This window comes from Macrobrachium rosenbergii, chromosome 15, assembly GCF_040412425.1.
Source record: "Macrobrachium rosenbergii isolate ZJJX-2024 chromosome 15, ASM4041242v1, whole genome shotgun sequence".
In the NCBI taxonomy this organism is placed as follows: domain Eukaryota; kingdom Metazoa; phylum Arthropoda; class Malacostraca; order Decapoda; family Palaemonidae; genus Macrobrachium; species Macrobrachium rosenbergii.
This window is the reverse complement of record NC_089755.1, coordinates 40,106,903-40,132,620: the sequence shown is the minus strand read 5'-3', so window position 1 is coordinate 40,132,620 and position 25,718 is coordinate 40,106,903. Positions and strand designations below refer to the sequence as shown.

At 33.9% G+C, this 25,718-nt stretch overlaps 2 protein-coding genes across 12 annotated transcripts in view; one reads left to right on the top strand and one right to left on the bottom strand.

The window, feature by feature from the left end:
* Nucleotides 1-4,835, bottom strand: part of LOC136846581 (trypsin-1-like) — a 14,738-nt gene extending 9,903 nt beyond the window's left edge. Inside the window, exons 1-2 of the mRNA XM_067117436.1 lie at nt 4,699-4,835; nt 2,770-2,816 (exon numbers count right to left, since the gene is read on the bottom strand). Coding sequence (XP_066973537.1) covers nt 2,770-2,816; nt 4,699-4,728 — 77 coding nt within the window. The 5' untranslated portion in view covers nt 4,729-4,835. The remainder of the gene's footprint in view (nt 1-2,769; nt 2,817-4,698) is intronic.
* Nucleotides 1-25,718, top strand: part of Tango11 (transport and golgi organization 11) — a 78,541-nt gene that overhangs the window by 43,309 nt on the left and 9,514 nt on the right. For 2 of the 11 annotated variants that reach the window (XM_067117442.1, XM_067117437.1), the window contains exons 1-3: nt 14,523-14,664; nt 18,342-18,459; nt 19,031-19,162. In XM_067117442.1, coding sequence (XP_066973543.1) covers nt 14,614-14,664; nt 18,342-18,459; nt 19,031-19,162 — 301 coding nt within the window. In that variant the 5' untranslated portion in view covers nt 14,523-14,613. Of the gene's footprint in view, nt 1-14,463; nt 14,763-18,341; nt 18,460-19,030; nt 19,163-25,718 lie in introns of those variants that run through there. The other 9 variants (XM_067117443.1, XM_067117447.1, XM_067117445.1 and 6 more) reach the window with 7 other exon arrangements.

The window sequence follows — 25,718 nt, the reverse complement described above, 5'->3', positions numbered from 1 at the left end:
TTGATTTCGCTTATCAATTCTTTCCCCTTAGAAAATACGATATAAGACGTTCCCATTTTCCGTTATAAAACAAAGAAGTTTGTTAGAGTGAGGCTGCTGGTCATCCCCTTTTTGTACAGGTACTATCTAGGCAAGTGTGCCCTGAAAACCCCGAGATCAGCAATTCTGGTTCTCATTTAGTGGCGGCTTTCTCCTCTCCTCCAACAATCCCTGGAATTCAATTACAGCTTATGCGCTCCAGGGTTGCTATAGCCTGTTCTCTTTTTAGAGGTTGGTCAGTAATGTCATTCTGAGATGCTCGCTCTTTTTCAGTTCTTCCTCCCCAATCCCTGCTTTTTAAAAAGTTTTAGTTTATTTTCTTTTATATTTTTTGCCCAGGACCAAACAAGGTTAAACGCCTGACGATGAAATTCAGTGAAGATAAAATTGCATATTTGAATTGTAAAAAAAAAAAAAGTTATCTTAAGGAGCGTTGTCAATGCAGCGGCTGAGCTACAGACACTACAGCCGCTGCATTGACACAGCACCTTTACGAGGCTGGGAAACGCCTCGATTCGCAGCGTTTCAGTTACAGCTATTAACGGGTCGAATTCATCAAAATTATTACTAGGGTGATACTTTAGAAACTTTGAAAACTTTACCCTAAGATTGTTTTCAAGAAGTTATTAAAAACATTCCTGTTTAGCGACTGCTACTCAGGAAATAAGGCAACGTGAGTGATTATATTTCTGTAACAAGGTGGACCCGGGAATCACAGAAGTAACGAGTGACATAACACAATCACCTGGTTATAAGGTTGTGAATATGTGTAAATAGGGTGGGTTATATTCGCTCGCAGACGCATCGAGTATGTTGTGATTTCCACGTTGTTTTGGTTGTGGTAGCTTTGTTGTGGGGACGGGGGAAGTGATAGAGAAGGTGGCAGGGAGGAGGGGAAGGGGGGAGGTATTAAACCCACCCCATGGCTTGCCAGGAGTGATAACACTTGCTACCATTATATAATTGGCGTTGTACTGATTTTCACTTGCTCCTCAGTGATGTTATTCATTTATCATCGTATGTTTTATATAGAAAAAAAAATTAACATTACGATTATAACTTTCATTTTTCTTTTATAACCTCGATCAGGTGTTAGGGTACAACACAGCGCTCTTTTTAGCAATTCTTAACCGCGAGGCATAACGGTACTCCATGTGTCATTGTTTTAGTTTTTAAAAATTAGGTTAAAGCATTGTCTGTAGGGCTGTGTTACTTATGCATAATGTCTTTTGAAAAAGGGTTTTTCCTGGAGGGAGGTTGGTTGAAGACGTGCTTCCTGACGTTACTTGTAAAAGCTTGATGAAAACAGGCTCTTGTTTATATTTAAACTTTATTTAAAGTTCTTGCTTTGAAATAACGAAACAAAAGCCGGGAGAGAGCTTAAAAAACTTAATCTCACATAGCACTGTAATTATAATTACCATCAGTGAATACAAAGACTTCGCTTTCATTTGAGAAATATCGCTGTGGATTCTAACGATAATCAGGTTTTTCTTGCATTTGAAATAAAAAAAAAAAAGTGGGTTTTCTGTGTTGTGAGGAGCTGTTCAGAAAAAAAAAAAAAACTTGGGCCTCTAACATTTCTGTTATCACCTTAAAGAATATTGGCGCAGCTTTCATTTCGAAAAAAAAAAAAGTAATCACTCTAGCTGTAGAAATAAGGAATAACGTATTGACCTGTTCACACTAGCGGGTGTGCCCGTCGGGCACTTCCAGCTGTTTATATTTCCTCTGGCTTCTGAAGCAGTATTACCAGACAATCTCATCGTTCTGGCTCCATACTCGGTCGGTCAGTATAGTGGAACGGGTTATGGGAACAGTATTTGCCAGTCGGGCAGTGCCCTCTAGTGTGAACAGGGCCTAAGAATTAAGTGTAGTAGAATACGATTGAAAATAAATAAACCGACGAATGAAATCAAGGAGGAATAAATAACAGACTGAAACAAAAATGAAAAATGAAAGTGCATGATAACGTCACATCAAAGCACATTACTATCGATTATTTTCTACTTGCGTTTGGCTGCTCAGGAAATTTCTCAGTTACGGAGAGGTATCAAAACAGATGTTGTGATCATTTGCCAGATAAGAGTCTCAGTTAAGGATGGTGGAATCGTCCATTGTGGTGGAATCCCACCAATGGCTTTTAAGCATTTTTAATCATCGACTTTTCAGTTCTCGCCGCTGTCATTAAACCAACATCTGTTACGTTTGTTAAGGGTTAACCGTGAAAACATTTGGGGATGTAAACAACTGCACATCATCGGTCAAGGTCGTATTAGGTACGCCGGTTCTGTGCGTAATATTAAGCTTAGGAATTTTTCTTTCCCCATCCTTTTCCTTTTTTGTTTACATTCGCCATTTCCGTTGACAAGGAGAGTCGTGATGAGATTTTTTGGTTTTATTGTCCCTGCTTACAGTGGTTCAGCCACTTTTGATATTTTGGCATTTCCAATTTAACTTATGAAAAGTGAGATTTACTTGTTGAATAAATAAACTTGCAACAGACCATGGAGTCTGGTTTCACTAGGCAAAGAGTCACGATAGTATCGAATATTTTACCTTTCTTGCAATAGTGTCGAACATTATTACTCTTGCAGTAATGTCGAATATTTTACTAGTCGTGAAATAGTGTCATATATTAGCAAAATACAATAAAAGGCTGGCAAGACACTTAAGAATAATGGACTCATAGCTATTAATACTTTTTAATTTAACAGGAAAAAAACTTACCCTGCTGCCACGTCCTTTCCAAAACTATCCCTGGTAGCCCAAAGGCTCTGTAAAAAAAAAAAAAAAAAAAAACTCGTGAGAAGAGACAAAACGTTCTATGAATATCAGTCTATCAGTCTGTCTATCTGGCTGTATATCTATCTATCTATCTATATCCATATATAATACCATTCTTTCACGACCTGATAGACAATTGCTTCTTTTATTTTCATTACCCTTTATCTTTAAACCTGAATGATAAAACACACACACACACACAAACATGCAAAGTATTAATGACAATACCTATTCTTGTACAAAATATTGCGTGAGAGAAGGGTCTTTTAATGTTATTATCCATAATTTGCTGTAAGGCTTCTTTATAATTTTTCTTCTAAATATATATTGATCATTCTTGTATATATGCAGAAAATTATACCTTATAAGACATAATTGATTTCTACATCAAGCAGTTTTATATCATATATATATATATATATATATATATATATATATATATATATATATATATATATATATATATATATATATATATATATATATATATATACATGTCTGTATATATATGATATATATATGTACATATATATATATATATATATATATATATATATATATATATATATATATATATATATATATATTTATAAAACTTTCTAAGAGTACGTGACTAAAACGGCTTGATGTAGAAATCGGCAATTATGTCTTATAAGGTATATTTTTTCTGTCACAAAAAGACGATGATCAATATATATTTAGAAGAAAAATTATAGCCTTACAGAAAATTATGGATAATAACATTAAAAAACTATGTCTCTCACGCCGTACAAGAATAGGTATTGTTATAAATACTTTGCATGTTTGTGTGTGTGTCATCATTCAGGTTTACAGTCAAAGGGTAAAGAAAATAAAAAAAACAATTGTCTATCACGTTGTAAAAGAATAGGTATTGTCACTAATTCTTTGTGTATGTGATCATTCATACGTATATATATATATATATATATATATATATATATATATATATATATATATATATATATATATGTCTTCATTGTGTCTTTCTTCATTGTTTTGTATTGATGACTATTTAGTGAAAGTATTTGTGAATTCTTTTTTTCACGAATCCAGGAATAGTGGACATTTCACGGTTTGACGTAGACATTTTTTTACCTTAGAATCGACAGTTGTGTCTTATCAGCAATAATTTTGCTCTTAAAAATTTTAGCCTGCATTCATACCATATTATATATAATATAATTATATATATACATACAATATATATAATTATATGTAACAATATATATATATGTATATATATATGTTTTTATATATTATGTATATATACATTACATACGTAGTATATATACTATTGTATATATATATATCTGTGGTTGCCCGCTCATATATATATATATATGTAAATATATATATATATATATATATATATATATATATATATATATATATATATATATATATATATATATAGCACATTATATATAATATATGTATATATATATATATATATATATATATATATATATATATATATATATATATATATATATATATACATATACTTATATATATACATATATATATATGTAAATATATATATATATATATATATATATATATATATATATATATTATATATATGAGTGAGAATATTGATGATAAGGCACAACTGTCGATTAAGGCAAAAAAAAAAACTATGAAAAATCGTAAAACGTCCACTATTCCTGGATTCGTGAAAAGAATATACATGTCACAAACACCTTCTCTAAATAGTTACAGAACAAAACTAAAAATACAGATAAGAATAAAATACTAAAAGAGACACGGACAAACAGTCAGGGACCCTGTACTGAAAGTCACAAGTCTGATGTGAGAATGGGAGGCTTGTCGGGAGAAATCGTCACATACCAAACACAACAGGATCAAAGCCGACTTCATCTTGGCTCTCGCACTGGGAAACTCTTCAGCCAAAAGCGACGAAGTTTCGGGAACCGAGAAACCACCTGGGATATCCGACGCTGAACAGTCGAATGATTGAACCTGGAACCAACTCGCGTACATAAAGGGAGACCTGCCTGTGTTGGTATTTGTTCTAATTTTTCTTAACGATCGTCAGCCAAACACTTGTACGCTTTTTTTTCGTCGATAACTCACGTAATCGAAAACACGTGACTGGGCTGGGCTGAACACAGTCGTGTTGAGTACTTATCGTGCAATTATGAGCCGGTCCCTTTATGACTGGGGCTTGGCCTTGGAGCAGCTTATCGGATATACTGTAGTTTCTTTGTTAATCCACAATGCCCTTTTAACTTCTCGATTTCTTCGCATTCTGGAAACGCTTGTCACTACGAAGCTTGGAACCAAATTAAGAAAAAAAAAAGTTTATTTTAGAAAGAAATTAAGTTTTATCAGATGCCCGGCCAAGTATTCTATCTCGGGTCCTGGGTATTCAAACATTTCGGCTTTATATGACCTTGAACCAGTTAAATCTGGCGAAAACAAAGTGAAAATTCAGTCATACGAAATTCAAGCTAAAATTTTTTTGTTCGTTAGTACAGAAGTTCAACTGTTTCAGTGGTTAGTTATGAAGGCTCAGCTTAAAACATAATTTGGTCCAAAGTTGTCAGTTAAAATTAGTCTCTATAGACTTTACAATCATTTCTTAGATATAATTTAAGAAGCTACAATCACTGTAGTATGGAAAATTCTACGTCACAATGACTCCAGCTTATATATATTTAGACATCACAATCACTGCAGATTGTAATATGCGACGGCACAAGGACTCCGTGTTACAAATTCGACAACATAATCACACCAGCTTGTAAGTTTCGATGACACAATCACCAGAGCTTGTAATTTCTGAAGTCACAATCATTCCACTTTAAAAATGTCGACGTAACAATCAATTCAACTTATAATTTTCCATGTCACAATCACTCCAAGTAATAGAACCACCTCAAATTTCAGTGAAACAATCGCGCAGACTTGTAAATCTGTAGGACACAGTCACTCCGGGTTATAAATTTCGAAGTCAGAATCACTTCAGGTTACAAATTCCGACGTTACAGTCACTCCGGCTTATATGTATTTTGATGCAACAGTCATTTAGCTTGTAAATTCGATGACGTAATCACACTCGCTTGTAAATTCTACGGTAAAATCACTCCAGCTTGTTAATTTTGACAACAGAATCCTTTCAGCATTAAAATCTTCATAAACACAATCACTTCAGCGTAAAAATCTCAATGTCAAAATCACTACTGCTCAAAAATAATACTTTTTGACATGGATCGTATAGATATTGATTTATTGTCAAAATCAGATTTAACATATCCTTACTTCTCTTCCTTTTACTTTACTGTATAATTTGAACTTTTCTTTTTCAGTTAATTTCCAAGGGATGTGGAAAAAAAATTATACTTAAAATGCTTCTTTTTTTTGTGAATATCCAAGGGACGTCGAAAAAAATTATAATTAAGATTCTTCTTTTTTTGTGAATATCCAAGGGACGTCGAAAAAAAATTATGATTAAATAAAATTCTTTTTTGTGAATTTCCATGGGACATCGAAAAAAATTATATAAGCTTATTTTCAAAGAGTTTCTAAGGACAGAAAAATTATAATTAAAATGCATCTTTTTGTGAATATCCAAGGGACGTCGAAAAAATTTATAATTAAAATGCTTCATATTTTGTGAATATCAAAAGGACGTCGAAAAAAATTATAAATAAAATGCTTCTTTTTTTTTGTGAATATCAAAGGGATGTCGAAAAAAATTTGATTAAATAAAATTCTTCTTTTGTGAATTTCCATGGGACATCGAAAAAAAATTATAATGAATAAAATGCTTATTTTTCAGTGAGTTTCTAAGGACACAGAAAAAAATTATAATTAAAATGCTTCTTTTTTGTGAATATCCAAGGGACGTCGAAAATAAATTTATAATTAAAATGCTTCTTTTACTTGTGAATATCCAAGGGATGGCAAAAAAATTATAACTAAAATGCTTCTTTTTTTGTGAATATCCAAGGGACGGCGGAAAAATTTATAATTAAATGATTCTTTTTATAGTGAAAATCCAAGAGACGTCTAAAAAATGTATAGTTGAAACGCTTCTTTTTTTGTGAATATCCAAGGGACGTCTAAAAAATTTATTCTTAAGCGGTTCTTTATTTTCTGGTGAATATTAAAGGGACGTCTAAAGAATTTATAATTAAAATGCTTCTTTTTTTAGTGAATATCCAAGGGACGTCTAAATAAATTATAAATAAATGCTTCTTTTTTCTAGTGAATATCCAAGGGACGTCTAAAAAGAATTTTTGTCAGCGGCTAAATTTTCCAAAGAATAATTACTTGATATTGCACGAATGTAGAATTTCTCTCTCTCTCTCTCTCTCTCTCTCTCTCTCTCTCTCTCTCTCTCTCTCTCTTTGTTTGTGTAATAAAACGTAACAAACACAATATCATTTCTCGGTAATGTCGGTTTCAACGACACTTTCTCAATTAGCTCATTTAAAAAAAAGAATCAAATCTAATTTCCTTGTATCTGGGGGTATGGATCGGACGCTCGCCCCTTTCAAAGGTAGACTTTAACTAGCCTGTCGACTATGTAAGGTTGAAATACGTATAGAAAGAACATACGTAGAGGGGGATAATTATTACATGGACAGTTTTTAATTATGTCTTGTGTAAAGGCTTCCACAAGAAAGATAATTTTCCTTTTAATAATTCTTCACCGTCCTTGAGTTCATCAAAACAATCACCCGCTCCTTTTTCCTAAAAATTTAACCTTTCCTTATAGATACCTAGGCCTACTCCCTGTATACTTTATATCGCGTTTTAATTCAAAGCGATGAAATTTGTATGTATATATATATATATATATATATATATATATATATATATATATATATATATATATATATATATATATATATAAATATATATATATATATATATATATATAAAAATAATAGAGCTAAAAAAAAAACATTAAAATCAACTGAAAGTAGATAAAAGTTCAAGTGTAAAATAAAAACAAGTGTAAAAATATTAATCATAAGATAAACCCTTTCACATTCTCAAAACAAACCTATTACTGGTCGCTGACGTATTTACAAGGTCTTGTACAATATTTGTACTCGATTCTCACATTCAGCTCAATGCGCTTGCCACCAACTTTGCTACGTCTTATTTCATTAATAAATGATGGCATACCACGCTGAACTCAAAGTTAAACAACCTTCTAATACTATTAATAAAACCCACTCTTAATTTGACAATGCTTGACATCTTTTCTTTGCAAACAAATGATAGATAATAAAATGACGTGTAAAATTTTCAGTGAAGCTATTTCAAACAGCTGTGCATTTTGACGTTTTGCTGTAACATATTTGCTCCAACTCTCGAACCCCTTCATAAGTTTGCAACATGATTGGCATCATTGTTATTAAAGATGCTGGTGAAACTCAAGTTCTTAATTTCATATATACAGTACACACACACACACACACACACACACACACACACACACACATATATATATATATATATATATATATATATATATATATATATATTAAACATATATGTGTGTATATATACAGTGTACATATATAGATAGATAGATTATACATATATACAGTATATATATTACACACACACACACATATATATATATATATATATATTATATTTATTTATTTATATTAATTGCATTATATATATATATATATACATATATATTTTATTTATTTATTTATTTATTTAATTGCATTACCATTAATGTTACCATGGTTCTGTGGCAGTTCATCATTCTTACAATTGCTCGAACCATACGTTTAGTCTTTTGAACATTAACATTTAATTTCACAGAAATTATGCATTTAAAGCGTCCATCAACTATAGGCACTGCAAGCCACTCAGTGATGGACAAAACACGACAGTAATGTCAGCATAGATTATATGATTGACAGTCTTATTATTTAGGCCGCAAGCAGTTTTGCGACTATCCAGCTTTTCAGATATATCATCCTTATTTAAGTTAAAAAAAAAAGATTGGGTGACAACAAGAAACCCCGTATGACTCCGCATGCAACACTAAATTATTTTGATATATCACTGCCCCATTTTACATTCATATATGAGTCGAATACCGGTATTGTCAAATACTAACTATATAAATTGGAGAACCTCTTTTTAGCATTATTTCAAACAAGTAGAGCAAGAGTGTACACAGGTGTGTAGCGTCTCTCATAATTCATTGTCTGAGTTTATCAAAATAGTTATGGCCATGTCAGTTCCTTGTTTTGCCTTGTATGCGGGCTGATAATCTGCCTCATATGCTGACTGACAATCTGCCTTATATGCAGACTGATAATCTGCCTTATATGCAAAACTGATAATCTGCCTTATATACTAATAATCTGTCTTATATGCAGACTGATAATCTGCCTATATGGAGACTGATAATCTGTCTTATATACTGATAATCTGTCTTATATACAAAACTGATAATCTATCTTATATGCAGATTGATAATCTGCCGTCTATTCAGACTGATAATCTGCCTTATATACTGATAATGTCTTATATGCAAAACTGATAATCTGTCTTATATGCAGACTGATAATCTGCCTTATATGGAGACATAATCTGAAGTACGCAATAATGCTGAACATTATCGAATAATAACAGCCACCAATACCTTTGGCAAATAGTGATAAGAACAATCACACCTCAGCAACTCTTCAAGGAAAAACGAGTGACCGAAACAGCAGTTTAAAATTAAACTCAGTAAAACATAACACAAAGTGGGCATATGTACAAGGTTTTGGACAGGCAACCTATCAAGACTTGTACTGCTAAATACATTTATATCTTTAATTTCTCTTTTTAAATCAGCAGCTGTGACTTTGGTACAATTCTTTTCCTGGATGCAGTAAATGTGCCTTGCCGTAGAACTTCTCAGTTCCAGAGATCCTTAATTCCTCACACCGTTGGACTGTGGAACAGTCGTGCAATTGGAATTTCAAAAGTTCGAGCGAAGATCCAATGCATTGCTACCCTAATACTATTCTCCTTGTATTTTAATACATTTTTATCTATTTATTAATGTATTAATTTATTTTTTTTTTTTAGTAAGTGAGATCTCTTATTTCTTCCTGGTCAACGCCCTATTCTTTGGAGGCTTGAATTTCAGGCCAGTGGCCCCTGTGGGCTTGTTCCGTGTGAATAGGGTTCATCTCTGAATAATAATAATAATAATAATAATAATAATAATAATAATATGAGTAGATTTGGGATGCGAATCACCATTAAATAGAGTTTGTGTCTACGCCGCAAGTGAAAAATAGCATTACTTCCGCCTGCGTTCTCAACACAATCTTTTTCTTTTTGTTCGATGATAATAATGCTGTAATTACACAGGTTATTTATATATATATATATATATATAATTATGTATCTTTGTGGTGACAAGCGTGTCCAAAAAAACGCGAATAATTCGGAGGACGTTAAGGGGGCATTGTGGCTATTACAAATACAAATGTATCTGGTAAAAAGTGACTATATATATATATATATATATATATATATATATATATATATATATATATATATATATATATATATATATATATATATATATATATATATATATAAAATCATCAATTCCAATATAATAACGCGCCGCGTTACGTGGGGGCCTCCGTGAAACCTTACATAACGGATGAGACGTTATACAAAAAAGAATAGACAAAACCAAAAGGGTTCACTGAAACAAATTTCAGAGAGGAAAGGAAGAAGGCAAAGTGAACATTCAGGTCTAGAAAGTGAAGTCAAACAAAGATCGAGAAGAGACGTAAGTATATTTGAACCAAGTTAAATATTTTCATACGTTTTTACGTTTTGTTACCCACACGTGAAATTATAAAACCAGAAAAAATGAATTTCGCTTTCTAAAAGTATACAGCATAGTACGTTCTAAAATCGCTCTCACTAAAAGCATACATTAGTACGTTCTAAAATCCAGAAATATTTCCATTTTGGTGCTGAGAATCGAACAAACACTAAATGGCGCTGAGGTCATTTTCAGAACTTGAAGGTCACGCCAAACAAATGCGTAACGATGAGCGTCAGTACCACCACGTATCCTGGCTGGGCCAATAGAACAAAAGCCTTGAAAGTGCACAGCTGTTCCTCCACACCGTGATTGGACATGCGGAAGTGTTAGGCTAATACTCAGCAGTTTACGAAAAGCTCTATCTGCCGTTGTTGAAAAAAAGGGGGTTTTCTCTTTCGATATCCTTCCTCAAATAGCCCATATTCCCTTCTCGTTTCTAAGATCGCATTTTTATCTTAACAGTCTACGTTAATTTTCATATGTTCTGAGTCTACGTTCGTCTGTTATTTTCTCAGTTACTACGAAATTGGAAATGAAATGTGAAATCCACGTTAAGTATTCCGACGAAAAAAACAAATTAAAATGATCCACGTGGAATCTTCACGTTAAGTATTCCGACAAAATAAAGAAATTAAAATGTTCCACGTGGAATCTTCCCGTTAAGTATTCCGACAAAATAAAGAAATTAGAATATTCCACGTGGACTCTTCACGTTAAGTGTCTTGACGAAAAAAACAAATGAAAATGATCCACGTGGAATCTTCACGTTAAGTATTCCGACAAAATAAAGAAATTAAAATATTCCACATGGAATCTTCCCGTTAAGTATTCCGACAAAATAAAGAAATTAGAATATTCCACGTGGAATCTTCCCGTTAAGTATTCCGACAAAATAAAGAAATTAAAATATTCCACGTGGACTTCACGTTAAATATTCCGACAAAAAAAATTAAAATGACCCACGTGGACTCTTCACGTTAAGTATTCCGACAAAATAAAGAAATTAAAATATTCCACGTGAACTCTTCACGTTGAATATTCTGACAAAAAAAAAATTAAAATGATCCACGTGGACTCTTCATGTTAAGTATTCCTACAAAGTAAAGAAATTGAAATATTCCACGTGGAATCTTCACGTTAAGTATTCCGACAAAATAAACAAATGAAAACATTCCACGTGGGATCTTCACGTTAAGTATTCCTACAAAATAAACAAATGAAAATATTCCACGTGGGATCTTCACGTTAAGTATTCCGACAAAATAAACAAATTAAAAGATTCCACGAGAGAAATTTTCGGAAACCTTTACGCGTATTGTATGATTAATATAATTTTTAGGAATACAACATGAACATGTTTCCGGCGTGGCTCAAGTGCATAAGTATACATTAGATGAAAAGCCATTGGCTGTAGAGTGTTACGTGGGTTTATTGCACATTAGTTGGCTAAATTGTTCATTTTGGATACCATGTGTAATGCCACATACACCTGGTGATGAAATTGTTGCGCTTGAGCAGCTTTTCGGGTACGCAAACTGTCCATGACTTATGTGCTGGTAAGTGGGTAAACCCACCAACTCATGCACACACACGTATATACACGTGTGCATGTGTGTATATACACATACATAAATATATTTATATATATAATTTTATATTATATATATATATATTATTATATATATATATATATATATATATATATATATATATATATATATATATATATATATATATATAATAAGATATATATATTATTTTTGCCATATATAGCCTTCTTAAGCTGTCTCGACTATATAAATAAATATATATATATATATATATATATATATATATATATATATATATATATATATATATATATACACTGTATATATATATATATATATATATATATATATATATATATATATATATATACATATATATATATATATATATATATATATATATATATATATATATATATATATATTAATTTATTCAGTTGTTGCTTTAGCTTTCCATTTGATCAATAAAGTCATGTCTTAAGGGATTTCCAATCTTATTACGTGTTATTACGCTCATCTCTCAGTTTTGGCGACTGCAGTTATGCTGTTTGTGGTGTGGGCCTAAATCATCTCTTAGTAATGTCATTGCAGTTTTGGTTAATATTGTACTTGATGCTTTCTTTAATGGTTTTTTTTTTGTGAGAGGGCAATTTCAGGCCTTTTAATTCTCTATCTTAACTCTTAAGTGATGCATTTATATGTTTAATTTGTATCAAGTTTTATATTGGCCTTATTTGAAATATGAAAGTATTTTGTACTATATAATGGCCTTACGATATTGCATTAATTTCTACGAAGCATCATTATATTATTGCTTTGTTGATAATAATAGTAATAATAATAATAATAATAATAATACCACGTTTCATATTGATAGCAGTTGAAATATTGAAGTATTTCTTAATTATAGCTGGCGGTATTGCCTCAACTAATCCGGAGCATCATTAAATTACTACTTTGATGATAATAATAATAATAATAATAATAATAATAATAATAATAATAATAATAATAATATTAATAATAATAATGTCACGTTTCATATTGACTATTTGAAATACGAGTATTTCATACTAAATTATAGCCTCATGATACTGAATTACTTTCTGTGAAGCATCATAAAATTACCGTTACGGTAATAATAATAATAACAATAATAATAATAATAATACGAAAGTGCTTCTTACTTAATAATAACCGTGCGGTATTGCATTAATTTCTCCGACGCATCATTACGTTACTGCTTTGTTAATAATAATAACAATAATAATAATATTAATAATAATAATGACAATAATTATAATAATAATGTTGTTAAAGTTAAGTATACCTTAGTGTAACCAGACCACTAAGCTGATTAACAGCTCTTCTAGGGCTGGCCCGAAGGATTAGATTTATTTTACTTGGCTAAGAACCTAATTGGTTACCTAGCAACGGACCTACAGCTTATTGTGGAATACGAACCACATTATAACGAGAAATGAATTTCTACCACCAGAAATAAATTCAATAATGTTGTGATGGTCATTTGATAATGGAATACAGTCGTGCAGCCGTTACAGCAAGTGGGTTTCTCTCTTGAATCTAATTAAATTACGGATCTGGCAATAATAATAATAATAATAATAATAACGTTGTGCTGGATAAGTTGCTGGTGGAATACAGTCCATACAAGTTACAGCAAATGTGTTCCTCGCTGGTGTCTAATTAAACTACTGCTTTGGTAATAATAATAATAACAATAATAATAATAATAGTGCTGTACTATCCACTTTGCTGATCTGTACAGCCCGGTATACATTTACAGTAAATGTGTTCCTCGCGTGAGTCTATTTTCAAAACAGCCATTGATCGCTCTTAGTTCCTCGAATGGCCACCAGGGAATTGTTGTCTTTGTTGAAGATGGTCAATGTTATCAAAGTAATTTTGCGTTATGCATTAATGTAATTTGAGATAAGTGAAATAATATGTGATTTAGTATGTGTAAATAGTATATATTTAAATACAAAATAATAATAATTATTAAATTATTATCTTAGGATAAGGAAACTTTGGTCAATGTTATCATTTTAATTGTACGTTGTGCACCAGTGTAATTTGACTTCTGTGCAGTAATATGGAATTTGGTCATTATAAATAGTATAAATATATATACAAAACTACAGTAATTATCAGATATTAATGCAAAACAAAGAAAATGATCAAATGAATCAAAGAGACGTTTTGTCAACATCCCCCATGTCGTTATTCTCTTACCGTCAGCTGAGAGGGTAAATACTTGTTGTTGCCATTACAATTTAATTAAAGTTTTGTCCATATATCCCATAAATAGGAATCGGTTTATTCTGTGCGGTTGTATAAGTGGATATGCAGAGGTTATACATGGTTAACAACCTTCACTGGCACAGTAACATAAAGGTATATGTTTCGTTATACGAGTTTATGCCTGCGGTAGTCTACGAGGCGAAGGTAGCCAAGGCCTACTAGGCCTATTCAAGCTAGTTAACGGTGCTAGTGTAAGCCTGCTTTGTTTAAAATGCCATTAAGCTTGTTGTTTACTAGATTAAGAAAGGGCAAACGTAGTGTAAAGTAATGTCTATGAAAGTAAATGCAGTCTTGAATCCTAGCCCTCAAGGACCAGGAAATTGTCGGTTTTAAGGCTTAGGGCAGTAACCTAGCCTACCTGAGGCAGTCGTAAGTCTAGTTAGCTACTAGGCGAAAGTAGCCAAGTCTCCTAGCAAGACTTTTGCAAGGTAAAGCCCGAAATTATTCGGCCTAGGCTGGCTGCTGGTAATGGCAAAATTTTAAGAATTTCGTAGGCCTTTCCTGGAGTGAGAGTTGTAGCCTGTGGGCTAGGCCTCTAGGTGTAAAAAGAACAACAATTTGGATAGGCCTAGTGTAGCTGCAGTAGGCTGGGTAGTATGCAGAGTAGGGGCCTAGGTGATGGGGGTAGGCTTACTACTATGAAGGGGTAACCTAGGCTGGCCTAGGCTACATGGTTGATGTGAACAGAAGTGTTACTTGAGGAGTTTGAGGGGTGGTGAAGCTCCCCCCTTCCCTTCCCCTGGGCTGAGTCAGGTTAGGAAGGTAAGTTCTTGTTAGGTCAGGAAACTCTAGAAAGGTTAGGTTAAGGTGGTTTTGGTTAGTTCGTAGGCATAGCCATTACCAGACCATGTGTCTGAACAGAAGTTTAGTCCTGCCGGACTGTTCCCAATATTCAGTGTTACTTGGCGGGGTAACTTACATGAGTGAGTTCTGTCAGTTTGCAGAATGAGAATTTTTTCCACAAAAAGTAACTTTTTCTAAGTACCTGGTTGACATGAATGGTGTCATGCAGCATTGCTCTCCCACAGTTCTTAAGGTGACCATTGTGTGTCACACCGACTGCCCCAAATTCAGGTCGCAGGTAATTTAAACCCAGCCAATAATGTGCCTAGTTGACATAGGTCATGCCCTAGGCCAACTGATTTTTTAAAATCCAACCGATCAGAATTAATCAAAATGGTATGATTCATATACTCATGCTCTGATCCAGAGGCAGCCATTCTCTCCCGTACCATCTTCCAAAGTGGAAGCATGTGATGTTAATGTTTGTTTACTATTACAACACGTTACATATATGATGCCTTTGAAACTGTTGTTCGGAAATGGTATAATGAAAGGTGTTTCATGCAAAATTGTGCTGTTTCTTGAAATAATTAACCCTTAAGGGATGGGCTAATTATATATCTTGCAGCCCCTCAGCCTGGGCAAACTTTAAGGTTGGCCAATTTAAGAAAAAACAACAATGGAAAGTGGAAGATATGCAAATGTACTGTACATGGTGTAAGAAAAAAATTCTAAAAAATATTCCCCATCTTCCACAGGAAGTTGAAAGTGACTGTTTACAACCCGGGGGGGGCCTCTTTCACAAAACACTTGTAAATTTTACCTAGTTATAGATGTTTTTTCTAATAATTTATTTTACTTTGTAAAATTATAATTACAGCTCACACAATATCATAACGGATAAGAAATAAAGTCAATAACAAATTCTGAGCATATTTGTTGTAAAACATTTACGTAAATTTGCTGAGATCGGGAAATGCAGTAACTTTTTTTGGATTTATACATGTATTTTGTAATATTTCTTTGTAAAATTACTATTATAACTGACATCATATCATAAAAGATAAGAACCAAAACCAACAGCAATCCCTGGGTATATTTATGAGCAAATAAATAAAAAGATGTCATGGGAGAGAAAGGAGCAAGACATTCCCTCTTCAAGCAAGAATGATACTAAATTCCATGAGACGTCCACGACTGAGCTAAGCTGAATTCTTGAGTTGCCACAATTCATTTATGGGCCATTGAAGTATTGGAAACTCTTTCCCGCTCGATACAGCCAAATCGTATGGTGCGCAATATTATACTCCTCAGAGGGGATCTGTCCACCACCCAAAACCTGTTTTAGGTCCTCTATTGAGGGGATCCATCCATTGAGAGTTAAACATATTCACCTGCTCTAAAGCCATTAAAAACACTGCCTCCTGAATATACTTACCGTCCTGACCTTATACAACACAACCCGGTTGTAGCATTTTCATGATCAAACCCCAAGCACTTAAAGAAGGCTGAAAAACAATTTTGAATATGGTAAGTGGTTCATTTGTTGTTTTAGCAAAATCAGTATGATGAAACTCAAGGATTTGAACCTGCTACCACAAAGGGGTAGCCTAGGCTAGTCTTTGCTCAATGTTATGTTACTTGGGGGTTTGCCCCCTTGCCAGGTCAGGACATGGCACCCTAAGTCAGGTTAGGAAGGTAAGTTTTGGTTAGGTCAGGGCACGACTCTGTGAATGTTAGGTTAAGGTTATTTTGGTTAAGTCGTAGCCAGTGCTAGACCATGTGTCTGAATGGAACTGCACATGTATGCATTCTTGTTAGGATAGGCTATGGGGTTGTGATTTAAAAGAAGCAATTTTAATTTTTTTTTAATACTGTGTAGTACAGTAATGAGGATGATATTCCAGTAAATACTGGTAATATTAAAGGATTATAAAGTTTGGCTAGGTACAAGTTTATGTAGTTTACTTGAATATGACCTAGGTGATATTTTTTGCATGGGGAAAAAGAGGGTCTTAAGATATACCTTTAAATATAGTAATGAAACAGGGTAAGCCACTTGAGTTGCTATTGCAAGGCTCCTTCTTTAGTTTTGGCCTTAGACCTGTCTGCAGTTAACAGACTGTCTTTACACCCGTATTGTTCATTCATCTTATGTCTTTTCTTTCAGACTTGCAGAAACTTTAATTAGGGTGAGCTAGTTTGTATGTTAGCCTACTGGTAGGTTCAGCCTAATCATCATAAGTGTTTTTACTTGAGACTTCTGTTCTTGGGATTAAATTTAAACTTAATTTCCTCCAATCTCTTGTCTGGTGCTTTTTCTTCATGAACATCTTGTAATATATTGTAGACATTGAAAATCACATGGTCTTTGTATACTTTATAATCCTGAGAATGTATTGTGACACTGTCCACTATATTTGGTACGTATCCATTATATTTGGTACATACTCCTTTCACCTTTTTGGTAACCAACACAGCAACTTTTATCATTGTATTTTTTCCTTTGCTTCCTTTTCGTTCACCATAAATCCTGTTTTGTTGACATTTTCAGTCCCATCCCCTCTACAGTATTTCACTCTTCCACCTTTTAAAGATTTTTACCACCACTTCTTCAGCTTCTGCTGTTAACACTTAGTCATCTGCATCAAACAGCTGCTACCTCATATTGTAAACAACTGCAGGTATCTCATACTGTAGTTTTTTGGGAGGAAATTTACTGTTACTGTGGTATGTGTACAAATTTAATATAGTGGTTAACAGAACTTGGTCTGGTTTGGTTTTCTTTCATTTTTTATGCAACTTTCAAAAATACCATGCTAAAATACATCAAATGGCTTCTAAACCATCTAAGAACTGACTGTAATGACCATTCAAAGTAAATAGGAGGGGCAAACTGCACAGACAGAAATGGCAAGTGGTCAAAACCTGAAAGGATTATTTTTATTGTCTTGATTTGGTAAAATTCAAAATTATTTTCCTTTCAGATGTCAAACATAACAAGCCCCCAGCGGTTTTCGGGAACGTTTGACCACTTTTATGACGGACATTATGAACCAGATATTACATCCGTCATGAAGGTTCCAAAGAGAATACGAGTTACAGGTGAGAGATTTTTTTGTATAGCCTTCGTATCACATGCAGCTGATTGTTGGTCAAGTACTTTTGCATAGCATAAGTTTTTTCAGAAAACTTAATTACTATTCAGTAAACTATTTATGTTGTATGATGTATTTATTTGAACTAGCTGCATTGAGAAATTTATTTCTTTTAAATGCTATTTGAAATTGTTGTCTGGTCCATTAAAATATAGAGTTTGTATTGAGTATATTTTCTATACATATTTCAAAGATAGAATAGTATTAAACTGGAGAATACAATAATGATAAACAAAATTTTGCCTGCATATTTGACCCTCCATTTCCCTCATAGCTGTGTGTTTCTCATATTGGTTTACTGATTTTATTAAAGTAAGGCTATTTTATATCAAAGAATGATGATTTGACCTCTTAAATATATATGTTAAATATACAAATTCTTTACAGATTTCTGTGTAAATGACCTCTGGCCACCCTTGTTGTGTGTTTAATTTCTCCTTGGTTTAGAGGTTTTGAGTTTATGACATGAAGATTGTATCTGTGGATGCTATTATATGCTTACTTTTTCTTATTCAAAGGTGAAAATGAAGATGACCCAACAGTCAATTGGGCTCGATATAATGGCCATAGTGAGAAGCTTGAAATGAACGTACCAGACCGGATTGTTGTGGCAGGTATGGTGTCGTTACCCGAGAAGCTAGTTGTTGCAGGTAAACTAGTTTTTCAGTTATTGACTTTAGAGCACTTATGGGCATCTGTGATATTTTTGTTTGGGAGTCATAAAGGGAAGGTATTGTTTTGTTTTGTTTTGTTGATTTTAACTGTGTATATTGCTGTTTTATGCTTTCAAAATAACTGCATGCTTTAATTTCACATGCTAAGATTAAGTAATGATGTTTATAGGCTATTATACTGAAAAATGTATATGGTGTGGGTCAGTTTTTGTATTCTGCTTCAGTTTGATATGTAGACATTGTTTTCATTCTGAAATTTGGCAGGTTATCTCCCCACAGATATGGTGGTAGTAGTAGTAGCAGTATTAGTAGTAGGAACAGCCTTTTTCACTTATACTGCAGTCATGCTTTGAATTTCACTGGTGGAAGTATCTGGGATATAAAAAAAAAGAATACAAACCCTCATATAGATAGCTTTACTTATTCTTCAACAAGGGTACTTATTCTCATTTTAGAGCTACTGCAAAACTTTTGTCCATACAAGAATACAAACCCTTGTATTATGGACATGTATTATGAGCCGGTTTGGTCAATTTTTAAAGCCTGGTAACTAGGTAGTTGACTATTGGTATATAAGCAAGGGTTGAGGGCATTTACCACTTATTCCACTCTTGGTTTTCACTTTTTCGTTGGCTGTGCTGTTACGAAGACACCTTTGCTGCTGCTGGTCTTCTTTCTCATAGTATGTATACAAGATGCAGAACTACCTGAAACAACTGAGTCCCCATGCCTTTCCATTAGCTAACATTGGAGGCTCACTATCACTAAAGTGGAGGAGCAAAAAAATCTATTCTCAGTAAGTATTTCAGTAAAGAAAATTATATATATTTTGCCTTCACTGAGAGCCACTTGGATGAAATGGCAAAAGAAGCTGAATTCTTCCTAGAAGGTTATTCAAACATTGTCAGTTGTGTCAGCTAGTAAAAGGGATGGCTTATCTTATTTCTTAGAAACAATTATAATATATTGAGAACAAATGACAGTAGTGTATATGCTTTTTACTAGCAATTCATGTAAACAAGGTAGACTTTGGCATCTTACTAGCATATTGCCTCCTTCCACATTATATCCCAGATAATTTCTGACAATGCCTGCCGTTGTCAGGCCATTGGAGCAGTCCTTCAGGAATAACATCTTAAACATTATATATAGTATCAGTAATAAATTCACTGGGCACACCCATATTTGTACCAAGGATTTTAGTTTGCCTAATGCAGTAATGGAGAAGAGTAGGTGTCCCATTGCAAGGTAATGCCCCTGAAACTAGAAAGTTAAACAACCTAATTGATATATGTGACACCTGTAATCTCCAGCAAAAGTTAACCTTTAGAACAAGGCCAACACTGTTGGGAGAAGAAAACTGCTTGAGTCTAATTTTCACATTCTGGCCACTACATAACATGTGGCACTGCATATAAAAAAAAATTGTTTACATATATATATATATATATATATATATATATATATATATATATATATATATATATATATATATATATATATATATATATATATATATATATATATATATATATATATATATATATATATATATATATATATATATATATATATATATATATATATATATATATATATATATATATATATATATATATAGATAGATAGATAGAGAGAGAGAGAGAGAGAGAGAGAGAGAGAGAGAGAGAGAGAGAGAGAGCAAAAAGCCGAACCAATTACTGATTTGTCGAAAACAAGAATAACAAAATTTTTTTAAATTTTACGGTGCTGATTGTCAAGCACAGCTGCTCTTCTTAGTCCTCCTTGTCATTCAGCCTCCACAATTTATTGGGATGAATCCTTCAAATTGTTACATGAGAAGTGTATTAAACATTAGCAAATTCTATTAAGAATTTACCAGGCTTGGTAACTTACATAATTCCAAGAGGCTGGCGAGTTATTTGAGATGCAGGAGAACTGCAGAATGTGCTGGAGATAGAGGTGCAGGGGAGTTTAGGTTATGCAAAGTTGCACATGGAGCTGGAGATACAGGTGCAGGGGAGTCTGGGTTAGAAGTTGCAGATAGAGCTGGAGATACAGGTGCAGGGAAGTCTGGGTTAGGAGAGAGGGTCACTGTGTCTGGAGTGGCAGATGGTGTTGGAGATTGCTTCTTGGAATAATGTTCAAGGCTAGGCTGGACATTCTCTATGCCTCTATCAGGGAAAAACCTTTTGACAAGCCAAGCCCTTATTACTTAATACTATTACCTGTCCTCTGGGACTGGTGCCTCTTCCTCCTCCTCGATTATCTGCTTCTCCAGCTGAATGAGGTCCTCTTCAGGTAACTCCTTTGCTTGGGATTCCAGCAGCCCATTGACATCATCAGCATCCACCTCCAAACTTAGCTCCATACTTATTCCGACAGTTTTGTTGTTGACACTTTCAGGTGTGTCTGTTTCCTCAAAACCCAGAAAATCATGCACAAACCGCAGACACAGTTTCTTCTAGGCTGCATTCATATCGGTCTGCTTTACCTCGTTCCAAGCACCTGCAATATTCTTCACAGATTCATAAATGTTGTAGGACTTCCAAATTCCTTGAGAGTCAGGTCCTTGTTTCTTTCAATGACCTTGAAGGCATTGTTTATCATTCTTTGAAGGTAGTAGGCCTTGAAGGAGGCAATGACACCCTGGTCCATTGGTTACAAAATGGATGTAGTATTTTCAGGAAGGTAAACTACCTTCACATTAGGATGCATGTCATTCAGTTGTGAAGGTCGTCCAGGGACAAAACCTTAAAGGGCAGACCCTTTGAAGTACAATATCGTTCCACTGCTGGCACAAAATGATTAATAAACCAATCTTCCAAGATATGAAGTGTACCTAAGCCTTCTTCTTATCCTTCTAAATGACAGGGAGTTGCATCTTGAAAATCCCCATGAGTGCCCTTGGATTATGAGCCAAATACACTAGTAAGGGCTGAAGTCAGCACTATACTATTTCCAATCCTTCTAGTCGTTTTAGGCATTTCCTCCCATGGTGCCAAATGTACATCATTGGAAGTGACCATGTTTATTCCTTTTTAATCCTGGCCCTTAGTAAGTTGGTTTGATCCTACTCTCCAATACATCCATGGTAAATCTCCTTAGGGTTTTTGGACTTTAGGATACAAGATCAATAGAAATACTGTAGTGCTAAATAGCATCATAACTTGTAACAAGACATTTATTGAAGGTAGGAAGAAAAGAAGTATAATATATGACTGTGATAGAAAGAAAAGAAGTATCATAATAAACTGTGATAGAAAGAAAAGAAGTATACTATACGACTGTGACATCGAATGTTTTTTTTCTTCCTCATGTCGCGTTATCCATAGCTTTGTTGTTTCCGATGAAACTTAAGTTAAACCCTCATTTTGCTCTGTAGATAATTTTTATTTAATTTTTTCCTTTTATGCAAATAATAATATTCACAGTTCACAACTACCTGCTTTGTAGTTTTAGTTAATAGAGAATTTTTATTTCCATACTCGTCATTTTCCTAAATCCGAATTCGACCTCTACGTGCCCCAAGGGCAGCTTAGCTTGGACATGAATCCTTTAAGAGAACTGGCAATGTAGCTCAAAATCTGTGCCACGTATTAGAAAAAAAAGCAATGTTTACATCGTTACCAGTGTAAAATGTTACGAAAGGCTTTAATATGATAAAAAGAATATCTAGCAATGATTATTTTAGCAATTTTTAGGTCTAGTGCTTTCAAATACTGTACTAAATAAGTCAAGAGCATTTGATTTGGCAGCGCCACTTCCCACCCGTGCCCTGCCCAAAACGACAAGAAGGCTTGGAAATACTATAGCATTAGCCCCAAGAAGTAAACGCTGGATTGGGGTAGTGCCATCAGTGCACCTCATATGGTACACTGTAGGCATTACTTAAGGTTCTTTGCAGTGTCCCTTTGGCCCCTAGCTGCAACTTCTTTCATTTCTTTTACTATCCCTCTGTTCATTTTCTTTCTTCCATCTTACTTTTCACCCTCTCCTAACAATTGATTCATAGTGCAACTGCGAGGTTTTCCTGTGTTTACACCTTTAAAACCTTTTTGCTGTCAATTTCTGTTTCGGCTCTGAATGACCTCATGGGTCCCAGTGCATGGCCTTTGGCCTAAACTCTATATTCAGAGCAGTTCAGTCCAAGAAGTAAAGTCAGTCTCTCCTTACTGACTTACGGCCTGATGCTGACTTCTCCTCCTTTGAGGTGTATGTATGACTAGGCATATGCTTCCTAAATAAGCCTGTCTCATCCACATTAAACACATACTCAGCAGAATAACCCCCCCCTCCCTAATTATTTCAGCCAGCCCACTAGGAAAATTTTTTGCTGCTCCTTCTTTAGCACTAGCAGCTTCACCTTGCACCTTAAGATTATGCAAATTATGCAAACTTTACTCGCTATAAACGGTTCACTTTCACTCCCTTCCCCCTTTTCACGTTTCAGTGCCTCATATAACCGTTTAAGCCTTTTTGCGAATCACCATGAGGCTCACTGGAATACGACGCAGATTTGGGTCTTCAAGCTAGATCAACAATAATCTTTCCATCTCGACAATGAGACCACTACCCTGCTCCATTATAATGGTTTCTATCATAGAAGCAGCTCCTTTCACATATTCAAGGATATGTTCCTTATCCCTAACAATGGTAGCGACTGTTGACCAACTAAGCCCAAGCGAACGACGTACTTTGGTGGCGGTTTCTCCCTTTTCTGAATACTTCACTATGTTTAATTTCTCTTCCATCTTAATGGCTTTCCTTTTCTTCGACACTGCCATCAGAAGAATCAACCTTACGCTTGGGAGGCATAAAGAAGGGGAAAATGATACGAAGCACAATACAATAAACCCCCCCGTATTCGTGTTCTCACAATTTGTGGAAAATTCGCCCATTCGTAGTATTTTTCATAGAGAAATATTCACTAATTACTGTACAGTATTTTCATATAATTTTCATGAATAAATGCACTTTTTGTGATAAAACTATTAAAATACTCAGGTATAAGCATTTTTACAGGGCCTTTCTTGTGTTTAAACTATCAAAATGGGCAGTTCTAAGTGTTTCTAGAGGGGTTTTAAGTATTTGTGGATTTTAGCTATTCGCAGGGGGTGAGGTACACATCCCCCACAAATACGGGGGGTTCACTGTATGCTATATGTATGCAAACGCGAGAACAACATACCACAATGGCGCTCTACTGAGTACTAACCCACGCAGTCGGCCTTGTTTTGTATTCCTACACCGCTGACCCAGTGTGGGTCTTGCTCAGTTGCTTATTCCTATGCCGCACCAAACAACAGTAACAAAAACTAGTACAAGCTTATGCCGCCTGTCCTGGTGATGTAACTTTGGGTTTTCAGTGTATGTCAGAACCACATTTATTATGAATATTTTTGCCAGCATCATGAGATCGGATTGGCATAAGATGGGTGTGTTGTAACCTGGCAACTGGTACAGTATATTGCATGTATTAACATATTGTTAATTTATTACATTGTCATCATACAAGATTTGCATTTGATATTGTTTACATTCTCAAAATCTCGGCTGATACTATCGACATCTTTATTACCATTTGTTGCTAGGAGAAACATAGTTCGTAGATACCTTCTCTTGTAAATTAACAAAGTTGGCTTTAAAAGAAGTAGGAGTGATTTTGCCACTTCCAGATATCACTTTCACCTATTCCAAAACGTTTTGCAGCTTGTCCATTATTCGTTTTATTTATTTATGTAGCTTTATCTAGTAGAATTCTTTCTTAAACCTTCTCACTGCGTGAAGCATGAATAAAAATGTATTTTATTTTTACATATGGAAGCCACCAATGAGAATTGGCAAGTTTTCATAACTGGACAACTCGAACACAACTTATTAAGCGCTCAGTAGTTACAGTAAATGATGTCAGCAGTCAGGTGTTTCTCGATTCGGTTGTTTATGTCGGTACAGGCTTACAAACCTTCATCCTGAATTCTAAAAACCAGAATTTTGTAGTGGAGGATGGAGCATCAACATAAGGTATTACAGTCAATAAGAGAGAGAGAGTCGAATAATAGTTGTATTGAGAATACTATATCAAATTATAGCATGTATTATTTGCATATTATTATTGTATTTTAGAACATGAACAAGCGATCATGTGCCATGTTTATAGTCTTGAAATCGTCAGCAGATTGCGGCGTTTTACTAATATCACTGTCTTTAGTTGCTAAATGAAACGTAATTCAGAGGTAATTTTATTTCGTAAATTATCAAAGCTGGATTTTTAAAAATGCAACCATTTTGTTTATAAATGCAGTAAATTAAATGAAGTACACATGTGATTTTGCGAGTTTCAGATGTTGCTTTTGCCTCCAAAACATTTTGCAGCCTGCTCATTGTTCATTTCTTAGCGCAGCTATAACCTGCTGCTTAAATCTAGTGGCATAATTTCTTGACACCTTCTATGTTCCATGATGGATGTACAAAATATTTTATTATGTATGAAATTACATTGAAATTAAGGAAATTTTTAACTAGTCGACAA